The sequence below is a fragment of the Pteropus vampyrus genome, unplaced genomic scaffold, assembly GCF_000151845.1.
Source record: "Pteropus vampyrus isolate Shadow unplaced genomic scaffold, Pvam_2.0 Scaffold88, whole genome shotgun sequence".
NCBI classification, from domain to species: Eukaryota; Metazoa; Chordata; class Mammalia; order Chiroptera; family Pteropodidae; genus Pteropus; species Pteropus vampyrus.
This window is the reverse complement of record NW_011888869.1, coordinates 2,129,830-2,142,592: the sequence shown is the minus strand read 5'-3', so window position 1 is coordinate 2,142,592 and position 12,763 is coordinate 2,129,830. Positions and strand designations below refer to the sequence as shown.

Sequence of the window (12,763 nt, the reverse complement as noted above, 5' to 3'; positions counted from 1 at the left end):
GAGATTAGTATTTAAATATATTAAATGAAATATTCAACATAAGTCTTGGTGTAAGGACTTGTAAAGAAATAGTTATTTAGAAGAACACAATTCTCTGTCTGATAGATTCTGTTCTTATGATTTTTAAAGAATTGATTTTCAGTCAAAATTATTAAAATCATCTTCTTTAAAACTGGTGTTTCACAAATATCAATAATATTTGTTCCCATTCTGTTCTATTTTAAATTCATATATTGTTTTCACTCAAGTTTCTATTGCTATTTATATCACCTAGTTGCTTTTGGAAAAAATGCTTTTGTGAGATGCCTGTGGTTAAAATTGTTCTAAACTATACTTGTCTCTTTGGCTTCAGATTTTGCTAGAGGAGACTTACAATTTTTATTCCTTTTAAAGTTAAACTCTTAATATTTCTCTAAGCCAAGTTGTGAAAATGAGAAAGTGCGGAAAGAGATCCATAGGGAGAAACTATTTTACTTGCCTCTTAGCTTTTCTAAGTAATCAAAAGAAAAAAACTGGTCTGGAAATGACATTAATAGTCTTCATTTATAACATGAGATCAGAGGAAACACCAGAACTTGAGTTATTTCCTTGAATACTTGAGAGGGCCTCCAATAGGAGGCAAAGTTGACATATAAAAAAAAGAACAAGTATTTAAAGGAAAACTCGGGACCATCTATTCCTAGCTGTATGTTTTTACCTTTTGTCAAGGCATCAGATAACTCATGATATTATGCGATAAAATATTTTAATTAAAGACCTATCTTTGGAGCTGAAGGGGTGGGAAGGGGTACTAAAATGATTGATGTTATTTGCTGCAAAGTAGTTGCCTGTATATAACCAGCATAAGATGTCTGTGGGTAGAATATGATAGAATGAAATATGACATAATTAATGTATGTCTTTAAAAATGTAAATTAACTGTAATTGATAAAAAATTGTTTTCAATATTTTTCTTTGAAACTCATATTTCTAAACTAACAACTAGGATCACTCGAATACACACAAACATTCAGAAACAACCGGTAGCTCTTAAAATCAGTTTTAAATTCATTTATACATCGATTCATAGTTATGTTTCAGGTTGTTAATGTATTTCTAGACATAATCACCATTTATCTATAAAACTCATAAATTTTATATGCTTTATAAGGCTATTATTCACCATTAAAGCATTCTTGATAAAATTTAGAATAAAAATGTTTAACATTTGTGATTTTGTGAGATGCAATCTTTGCTTGTTAATAACTATCAGAAAGACCAGTAAAGGTGAACACGACAGTTTTGTAAGTAAAATACATCTTACTGCTACATTATTTAAGGAAAGGACCACTTGATTTTGAGAAGTAACAAGTGAACATAATTGAATTTGTATAAGTAGTTCTACATAATATATTGAGGAAGAGGTTTAATGTGTAGCATGAAATATGCAGGAAAGAAATTCTAAAGAGTTTTCAAAATTCATATCATTATTTAATAATACATATTACTGAGATAGTCTTAAAAATCATTTTAAAATGTAATCTCTAAATTAAAGAAAAAAACTTTTCTGTGCATGTTAATATTCCCTGGGTGATAGTAATTCTTATTTTTAATTATGCATCCTCTCAAAAAAATTACATTTTAGATGTCTCACATAATGTTATGCCAAATCTCAGCATTTATTCTAAGATATTCATATTATCTAATTAGCATTGCAATGTGTAACTACCAAAAGCACAACTAATTCGAATGGCTTGAGACTTCATGCCAGATGCAGGGAGTTAGTGAAGAGATTCCAAGGTGACTTAGTAACAATTGTATTTCTAAATGTCAGAACAGCCAATGCTAACCCACTGTTTGTAGAACCAGATGTCCCATGATCTCTTACATGATTTTATGAGAAATCAGAAGCTGGAATTCAGAAATGTTAATGGAAAATTATTAATAATTCTTATTTGATACTCTACATAATGTTATTACTTTTATAATGCCCTCTCTACTTATAAGTTTGTATATTAAAATAAAAAAAAAACATAAAGAAACACTGTTTCTTTTCAAACTTTTCCTATGGCTAATTGGTCAAATTTTTTAGTGATTTTATATAAATATAAATAGATCTAGCAGAATGACTATTAAAGGCAAGCAGATTGAAAATATTCCTTATGTTATTATTACTCAGAAGACATTGAAATAAACTGTGAATATGGATAAATGTAGGTAAGGAACATTAAACTGTCAATACAAATGACTGAACAAGATGCTCATTATCCATTTCTATCATTTTTTTTTAGTGATGTAATGACCAAAAAAGTAAACTTAGGCTGAGTCTCTCTTATAAGATTTTTCGAAAGCACACCTACCTCCTTTGACAACACAAAACGATAATGACTTGAATAACTTCAGATATTAGATTTGAAAACTAGATTTTACATAACATATATAAGGATCAGTCTATTTCTGTTTATTTTCATCAGATAATGGTGTGACGGCCACTGTTCCATGAGAACAGAGATCACTTAACATTAATGTAACATGTGTATGTAGGAAATTATACGGTCAATCCTGGCCTTCTGATACAAACATGTGCCATGTTTAACATTACAATTTGTGATAGTACCAAAAACTTAGAGAACTATTTATTAAATATTTTATAAAATTCATTTCGTTAGTGTTTCTCATCCTTCTTAGAGGAAGACAGAAATCAGAAACAGAGAAGAAGAAGGTAGAATGGTGAAAAAGAATGAGGGGATGGTTTACGAGGAGACAGCAATGATTGCACCTGACCATATTTATGATAAATTATAAACCACCACTTTCTCCACTCAATTCACATAAAAAATGTTATCAACCACAACAGAGAAACAAGGATTACTATTGTTACCCCAACCATCATGGAAATTTCAATTAGAATAGTGATTTGTGATATTTCTAACCTGGCTAAGTTTGTCAGGCTGTGAATGTCAGCTGAAAACTAAAGGTCGCTTTTCACCTGGATGAAAACTGGTAAGATTATCAGTGTCATCTCCCATGATAATGAAAAATGACAGTTGTTAACTCTTGCAGTTGGTAAAGATTGTCTGAAAAGCCATATCCAGATTATAAATAATATCTTCTGGTTTGGCATATGTCTTCCGTGGTTAGTTAGGTAAAGATTGTCTGAAAAGCCATATCCAGATTATAAATAATATCTTCTGGTTTGGCATATGTCTTCCGTGGTTAGTTAAAAATATGATAATTAACTTTAAAATTTAAGGGTCAGGAAGTGACTATATGTACCAATACAATATGATAAAGGCAGCTGATAGAATTTTCCTTAATCACTGTTTAGTAAGTGAACTTTAGTTTGTCCTCCTTCAACTTCACAAATAAATCTTAATCCTTTAGAATCAATTTATATTTCCCAGCATAATGATGCATTTTATCTGTTCAGCTATGCTAGTGTTCTCTCAAGCCAGCCAGCAATGATCTCACCTCACTTACAATATAAATGTACCGGTGCATAAACATCATTTTTATTTCAATGCCGATGACACGCTACTTGTCGATTTGGCAATTAAATAATTTCTCTCTCTTTTGGGTGCAATCTGCCAGACTTATTATGACTATATTTCTAATATTCATTTCATGTTTAATAGTTCTTTGCCTCATGAGGGTGCTTGTCAATTAATTAAATTGAAATGTCATTCTGACCTCTTATTGGAAACAATTTACTCTTTTTTCATTTCATCATGTTTTTGCCTTTATATTTAAATTAAGAACCATAATTATTAGTATTTAAAAACTTTATACTAATTAATCTTACAAAACTATGTGCTCATCAACATTACTGACATTTTATCTTTACAGAGGTTATCCAGTTGAGTCTGTCTGAAGATCAGAAACTAAGCATTACAACGGCAACTGTGGGACAAAGTGCTGTTTTGAGCTGTGCCATTCAGGGAGCACTGAGACCCCCCATCATCTGGAAAAGGAACAATATTATTCTAAATAATTTAGATTTGGAAGACATCAATGTGAGTATATAAATAGACATTGTTTTATAATTTGTATATTTCATGTGACATACCTAGCCTTTGTGTAGTCTGAGGAATTTAATGAATATTGGATATAGAGTAGAAGATAATTATTTGAGCATTGCCATATCCATTTAACTGCATGGAAGCTAAACTATAGATCATTTGATATTATCCAAATTATCCAAATCACTTGTATAGATATGGTAAGCAGGTTATGTAGCACTACAATGAGTATGAATCACACCAACTTAAACCACAAAGGTCTATCAGAATTTTTCTAATTACCAATAATTAATCTAGCAATTGATATTATAGTTGAGCAATACTCTATAACTGGTGAAATATTAAAGTAAGTAAAGCTAGTTTTTGCTTCAAATATTTTATATTGTGTCAGAAACAATAAATAATAACCAAACAAATAAAAGGGTTATTTTTCTAGAATGAAGAAACATGTTTCTCCAACCCCGTTGAATCCTAGAAATTCAGAATCTAAACTCAATTAAATAGGGTACAGCTCCAAAGATGAAACAAAAACAAAACAAACTTCGGGGTATTCATCTGTTTCTGTTGTGCTATCTGCTGAAAATGAGCATCCAAAAGTGAACATCATCCTAGATTTTGATAAGTAAAATTATGTTAGTTATGGAATGTCTATGGAAATGAGGTGGTACAATCCTTTGCCTTAGCGATTTTTGGTTTTCACGATGTTTTACATATACATTTTAATTATTTTTTTTCTTACTACTCAAGAAAGCTATCACTTAGCCACTTATTCCTTGCTGCTTTATAAAGAACTGCTAAATTGTGTGTATCTTATTTATAATAACTGCAGTCTTTCATCATGCATTAAGTTATATCACAATTTGGTCTTTATTCAACATTGAAATCAAATGATGTCATACCAACCTAAATTTTATTCTAGTGTTACCACTTATTAGCTGTATAATCACAATAAATTGATTGAAGCAATTTAAGTTTCAGTCTCTTCATCTATAAAGAATTGATTCTCATAAAATTCAATGACACATACCAAGTGCTCAATAAATATATTATTTCTTTTGTCACTTTTAAGTAACGATTCAATATGACATTGTTGATCATGTTTAATAACAATTGTGAAACCCCATGAAAATATTATTTATTTGAAAATAACCTGATGTAATATGTATTATCCTGACTTTCAACAATTTGCTGGATGAAATATATAGAACTCTCAGGTAATTTTGAATTCAGATATAGAATAAACAATTTTTTACTCTAAGTATGTACCAAACGTTGCACGAGATGTACTTATACAAAAATTATTCTTGTCTATTTGATATTCAACTTTAATTAGGTGTCTTATTTTTTTTGCTGGCACTCAATTTATATGAAACTCAAATTGGTTTGAATACTGCATTAAGCTCCTTTCCTACAAATGATACTATGGCTTGTATCACTGAGATTAAAAGTTCGATCCGTATGTGAATTTAATCCATTGGCTTTGTGGATTCCTGTTGTTTTCTCATTCTTAGTATTTGTTCTGTGATTTTTGTTTTCTGTATCTCTAAATTGTGTTAGTCATTGTGTCCAGCACTGAATAGAAGAGACTGGGGAAAAAATAGTGAATTAAATGCATAGAAGTTTATTCTTTCATAAAATACACTGTCTACAGCTAATATGATTGCTCCATGAAGCATCTGGAACTCAATCTCTTTTCTTCTTTCTGGCATTCCAAGAGCATAGCTTTCATCTTCAAGGTCATCTCAGGGTTCAAAAAACCTGTTGGAACTCCAGCCGCCGATCTATATTCCATCAATCTATAATCCAGAGCCACAGCAGTTCAAAGCAGGTGAAAGATAAATAACACTTATTCTTGGAAGTCCCACAAATATTTATGGGTCATTGATGTACAATAACTGCAATAACTATAGTAGGGAAGCTGGTAAATACAATCGTTTAGGTAAGCATACTGTTTAGCCATATGTTACAAAGGAGGAACAAGAGAATAATCTCTACCTCTCTATTCAAGGCCATCCAATAGGATATAAAATGTTCTACTCTATTTTTTTGTTTGTTTGTTTTTCTGCATTGATTGAATATAATTGTTTATCTGAATTCAAATCTAAGCAACTCTGCACACTGTTTTTGTTCCTTTGGTAGTTATGTCAGCCTTCAATTTATTTCTTTGATTGTTTCGTTTTACTTTTATAAGCTTTTTCTTAAATATTCCTTTTTTTTTCTTTTTGCATTCAGTCTGATGAGTTTTCCTTCTGATCATTCTTAAGCTAGTAACATCCCTGCAATTTTATAAAATAATTCTCACCATGTACAGTTGAACTTCACTTAAAGGAAAAAGCATTCTGTTGGTTTAAAGAAAATACAGACAATGAAACTATTGAGATGATCATTTTAATTCAAATCAGAATCCTATTACAGGTGTGGCAGCTTGCCATATTACTATGTATTTTAAAATGCTGGATCTTCTGGTATATAGCTGGCAAAACTAGCATTGGGTAATAACATTCAAAGCATAATTAAATTTTCCTTATTTTTAGATTTTTAAAGCCATTAAATGCTTAATAGAAAACATTATATCTTATTCTGATAAAACTGTTTCAGAATATGTACTGTACTTCAAATTTAGAAGTAAAATCCTCAAGTCATGTTTGTTCCCAGAGACTGAAAGGAGTGATCTTAGGAGTAGAGAATTCTGACTCTATTACTCAATTTTAAAATATGAAGCAATGAGAATATACAAAATTTTCAGTTAAATATATGAACTTTAAAGTTTTAATATATATGAAAAGGGCGTTTTTACCCTTTAAGCTTTCAATGGTAGCTGAGCCCACATTATTTGTCACCAATAAAAATAATTTAATTAGCAAAGTTTCATCTTAACTTTCTATAACCTACAGTGTTGTCTTTTAATATGAAACATATTAGAGCATACCATGAAAATTAGTTCTTTAAAAAGAAATCTGTTGACTTTGCTTCTTTAGAAAATAAAAAATCCATTTTTCCCCTGAACTAAAAATGTAGACATTTAATGTTTATAATATAATACATCATTTGCCATGTAATTTTTTTCATTAATTCATTTTTAATATAAGCCTAAGGCCATTGTAGCTCTTAAAATTTAAGTAGAATCAAAGAATATTTATGATGCAAATCTTCCAAGCCATATAAATCAGGGAGTATTATCATGGCCAAAGAAGTTGAATTTCTTCCACAAATTTAAAGCACATGACAAACGTTCATTTTCTACATAAATTTATATTACACAGTTCTAATGCTAATTATTAAATTGGTGAAATTGCATGTGATCATAAATATTGCCTAAAGTTATGCTGTTTTAAAATGAATTATTATTAAATTCATTATTATTAAATTCTTTTTTCTGATGCTATAGTAGAGCATCGCATATTACAATTTACTTCTCAAAAGAGTCTTAAAATCAGTAATTTAAAAATATTTTTTAAATGTCTTTGATGATATTCTTTTGGAACTTATAAATAGCAACACATAAAAATAAAATGTCTATAAGTGAATGAATGGAAGAAATATTCACATATGTTTGTTGTGTACCTAGTAATTTATTTTTTATTTTTTAATTTTAGCTTTAGTTTTCAAAATTACAAAAGATCATGTTGTTTAAATAAGTTAATGAAGAAAATTAATATAGAAACGTGACTTCACTATGACATCCTTTTTTTTTCTTCTTTTAGTAAGAACCTGGCTAAATAACTATATATATTTTTAAATTTATGATACTTTTTTTTTTCATTTCTTTCTCCATTATTATGTCTCTGAGCCCATGGCTTCGATTACTGTTTAAACTGGTGCGTTCCAAGTTATATTCTACTTGAAATTTCTCTTCTGAGTACCATTTTTTTCCAATTACATGTGCAAAAGCAATATCTATCCCAAAAACCGACATTTGCAGTGGTTCTTATTCCATGTAAACATAGCCAGAAAACTCAGTTCTGCTAGAGTTCTCTCTCATTTTTTTTTCCTTTAATCTGTCACATCCTTGTGAATATAACTTTTTTATTTATCTTAAATCCATTCTGTCATTTCATTTCCACTATGGCTGCCTTAGTTTAAGCTGTTATCATTTCTTACCTTCAAACTCTATCCTTGCCTCCTGAGTCAGACAGCCCCTTCACTTTAAACTTGTACTTCTTATTACAGCCAGACAAATCTTCATAAATTCACATCTGGCCATTTCACTTTTTGCTTTAAGACTCTTTAATGGCTTCTTGTAGCTTTCAGAAAAAAAAAAGATTAAAATTACTAGCTTGTTCTAGAAAGTCTGTGTCTATGAAATCTTCCTACGATTCATATATATTCACTTTTTACTACAGCCTCTCCAAAACACTTGCTATTCTTTGACTATGTTGTATTATTACTAGCATTCTTGAACTCTTTCTTGTTTCTACAGGAAAACCTCCCTTTGTCCCCTTCATCTACCTAGATCCAGTACATCCTTTAAGAACAGACAAGCGCTTCTCATAACCTAACTTAACGTTTTCTTAAAATTCTTTGTACAGTACTTGTGGCATCATAATAAAACTCCTAATGCTCTTGCCTTTCTTCTGTGGACTAGAGACTCTGAGCACAAGGACTTTATCTGTACTACTTTGTTTTATGACGTTAGCACAGTACTGACATATAGGAAAAACTCAATTTTTAAATGCACAAATTAAAAAGGACATAGTAATATTTCTTATAGTCACAATTACACATTACTGTAGTCCCTCCTTAATTGCAGAGGATATGTTCCATGGCCCCCAGTGTATCACTGAAACCATGGATAGTATCAAACCCTGTATACACTACGTATTTTCCTATATGTACATATGTGTGGTAAAGTTTAGTTTATCAATTAGGCTAAATTGTAAGGATTAACAGCAATAACTACTAATAAAATAGAACAATTGTAATAATATACTGTAATAAAAGTTATGTAAATGTGGTCTCTCTTCCCAAAATATCATATTCTGTACACACCTTTTCACTGAAAGGAAGCACTGTACAGCTTCTCTTTGGCATATCTGAATATATCTGAATTGTCAGAATCACTACTCTAGTGTTTTAAGGCCATTATTAAGTAAAATAAGTGTTACTTGAACACTAGCACTGCAATATTGTGACAGTCAGTCTAATAATCAAGACAGATGCTAAATGACTAATAGGCGAGCATATATAGTGTGGACATGCTGGACATAAGGATGATTCACATCCTGGGCAGTATGGAGTGGGAAGTCATGAGATATTACCTTGCCACTCATGGTATGCAATTTAAAACTTATGAATTGTTTATTTCTTGATTTTTTTATTTAATATTTTTGGGTTGCTATTGGCCATGGGTAATTGAAATTGCAGAAAGTGGAACCGCGGATAAAGGGCAGACTACTATATTGGGTTTATTTGTGGAGTTTTTATGTTTAAAACCTTACCAGGGATTTTATTTACTAATTGTAGCCACATGCAGTATTATAAATCAGCTGATTTTTATTGGCAATCAATTATTTAAGCCTAGTACAGCTCAACAATTTCTATATTTAATTTCTTCAATAACATTTCTCATTAAGCACATTGATTTTTTACTACAGTTTCAATTTAATCTCCTATTATATGCAATAAGGGGGGGTCCAAGAAAAAGATGAGAAGAAACACATATTTGGTCATTGTTTAATCTTCATGCATTCAACATATATCGATTTAACTGCTATACTTTTTTCAGGCACTCAGCTAAATGCTGAGGATATACTCAGCATTTAGTCTTCGGAATTTCACAGATTGAAGGACTCAAAAGAAAACAACTGCATTACACTTAATAATACAACATGAAACTGTTTCATAAGGGCATGTATTTATATACTTTATATACAAATATTTGAAGAATAGAAAAGGGAAGCCAATTTTAAGTTTTCAGAATTATAGAAGATTTCTAAGAATGCACTAGTCTTGTGGTTTAGATGATAGCTAGATGAAGGAGTGATAAACAGTTTTTCTTGGGAAAGGCATTAAGATAACACGGTGCATTTGGTATAGTAAAAATCCCCTGATATGTCTGAGTCAGCAAAGACAGTAGATTAAATAAAGGCTTGAATATATTATATAAAACTTGTTTTTTGCATTTGATTATAGAGCTATATGTTTACATTTATAGCATATAACACAGTGATAACATTAATGAATACTATTTACCATTCATTATAATTTGTCATTTTAGAAAAGTACATTAACTCATTTCTCAACAAAAGACATGTGTAAACCAACATAACTATACCTATACACATAATTATGCTTAAATTGATTTTTAACTGCAGAATTTCAATACAAATTTTGATTCTCTTTGGAGTTTAACTTTCACAGACACTTTGATCTATATATGCAAATAGAACTATAATTTAAACAAATAGTACATCTGTAAAATTTTAAGCAACTTTTCAGTTCCATAGCAAAGGAGAATACCAAGCACCATTAGAAGGATATATAGCTTATGCCAATTGTTCTTACAAACCCCCTAAAGTACATACTATTCCTCTGACAGCAGCATTTCTATTGCTAATTATAGTTGTTTCTTCCTAAGCTTTTAAATAATCACCAGCTTGTGAGCTATATATCCCCTACAAAATTTATTTTTTACAAAACTAAGGAAAAATTATAGTGAGATAATTGCTTCCAAATACCAATATTCACAGGGTATAAAATAAAAATTTTCCATAATTAAAGTTATAATAGATGAATACTTTTTAATAAAGACAACCCATCACTTAACACTAATTGTTAATCCTTATTTGCCTTATCTTTCTCATTTTGTGCAAGAAGCAGATGTTATAGTTGATATAAAATAAAGAAACAATATCATAGATATTTTTGTCCTGTAACAATATCTATGTAAGCTACCACCATTATACTTCTGAGTACTCAGGATTTTAGAGAGAGACATTTAAGAAAGGTGTTAGAGTTGATTAGCCAAAGAGAAAAATTGTAAAATATTCATTTTGTTGTTTTTTCAATGATTTATTTTATTTCTGTTCAATTAGCAGAGTTTTGGCAAATATTGGAGACATCACATATTTTCTTTCTAACAGTGTACACTATTAAAATTAGACAAGGGAATTAAAGCTCTATTAATAAAGAATATTGTTTTTTGCTCACTCAAGGAATTTGATGCAGAGGTGTGAAATCAAAGTTATATTAGTGAAGCATGGTAATTGACAATTGCTTATAAATTATTGTTTTTCCTCTTAAAATTACTAATATTTATGACATTGTAGCTAACTTTAGTTAACATCCTTAAATTTATATAATAAATGTTCAAATATATTTATACTGACATTACTATGATTCATAAAACTGTCTTTCAGTGGGGAAAATGGATTGTGATTTTATGATTTTTGCCTAAAAATAATAAACCAGTGATTGTCCAGAGGGAAGAGATTAATTCCTCTGTTATTTTACTCATTTCAATTCCATGATGGCTTATTTAAGTCCAATGATTTAACTTGAATGTGCTTCTTCAACAATTTGTCAATGAGTAAATATAAAGAGTATGAGGTTATGGCCAGGGATATATTTTATAATCTATGATTCTAAAATTTATAGATGAAGGTTTATTTTAATTTATGTCAAGAAAAATTGTGACCTAAAAAATAAAGACAGACATATCTTTCAAAGTCATATTGGAGTGTGGTCTAACACTCCACTCTTTAAGGTATAGACTCTGTGGACATGCATGTTACCTTGTGTATATGTTGTCCAAAAAAGATGCAAATGATTTCTGTTCTATAGAAAAGATGACTCCAAAATAATTGTTTTGTTGCCCTGTAAGATATTAACCACTTTTGCATTTAACTTAACAAACTTATTTCAGCATGCCTTTCCTAAATTATATAATTCTCTGCATTTTAAATGAACTTTGAAGTAGCTTTATCATCTTGCTGGATTCTTTATTAATGTTCATTTTATATTTACATGAAAATTGTGTTTTAACTTTTAAAATTACACTTCAACAATGTTTTAAGCTCCACACTTCTATGGTTCCTATGCACTGTAGCATAATACTTTGGTAAGATGTGTTTTTTACTTCCCACAATTTAACTGAATAAAAGAGACAGCTGTTAGTTATACAATTTAGTGATAAAATTTGGCATCAGGAACTGCTTTTTTTGTAAAGTGGTAATGGAAGGACTTAAATGCTTCTACTGTTTTAAGACGTTTAGAGACCTGAACAGAATTCCTTTTCTAACAGATATACACCCATGAAACACCTCAGTCATTGCTCTGTCATTTCCTAGGTAACTGGCTGCTGGAAAGACATGAAATCCCTTTAAATGACAATCTTCTTATTCGTAAGGAAGATAAAAGACATCCTAGCAACTTGCCATACAGATTTGTGAAAAAATTATATTAAATGAAACATACATCTTTAATCTAACACCACATAAATTGTAAAAATTTAATAAGATTTAGTTCTCCTTCCTTGACAGAAACATTTACTCTATTGCTTTTGTACTCCCTTAAATTCCCTTGATCATTTGCTTTAAAGATTTTTTCTTATTATATCTGAATATTATATTTATCAAAGGACTGAAAATTCAACTTTTAAATAAATTAGAAAAAGTTTATAAAACTCCAAAGAGTACTTCATAAGAATATGTAATATTCAGCTTCTAACTGGAAAATACAAAAATAATTGATAAGAAAATATTCTTTATTTCTCAAATTCTTAATATTACATAACATGTGTTTACTCTGATATGAATTTATAAAGT

The 12,763-nt window shown here is 29.8% G+C and overlaps 1 protein-coding gene across 4 annotated transcripts in view; it reads left to right on the top strand.

Moving 5' to 3' along the window:
• Positions 1 to 12,763, top strand: part of FSTL5 (follistatin like 5) — a 567,145-nt gene that overhangs the window by 373,595 nt on the left and 180,787 nt on the right. For all 4 annotated transcript variants that reach the window (XM_011363692.1, XM_011363689.1, XM_011363693.1 and 1 more), the window contains one exon: positions 3,826 to 3,992. In XM_011363692.1, coding sequence (XP_011361994.1) covers positions 3,826 to 3,992 — 167 coding nt within the window. The remainder of the gene's footprint in view (positions 1 to 3,825; positions 3,993 to 12,763) is intronic.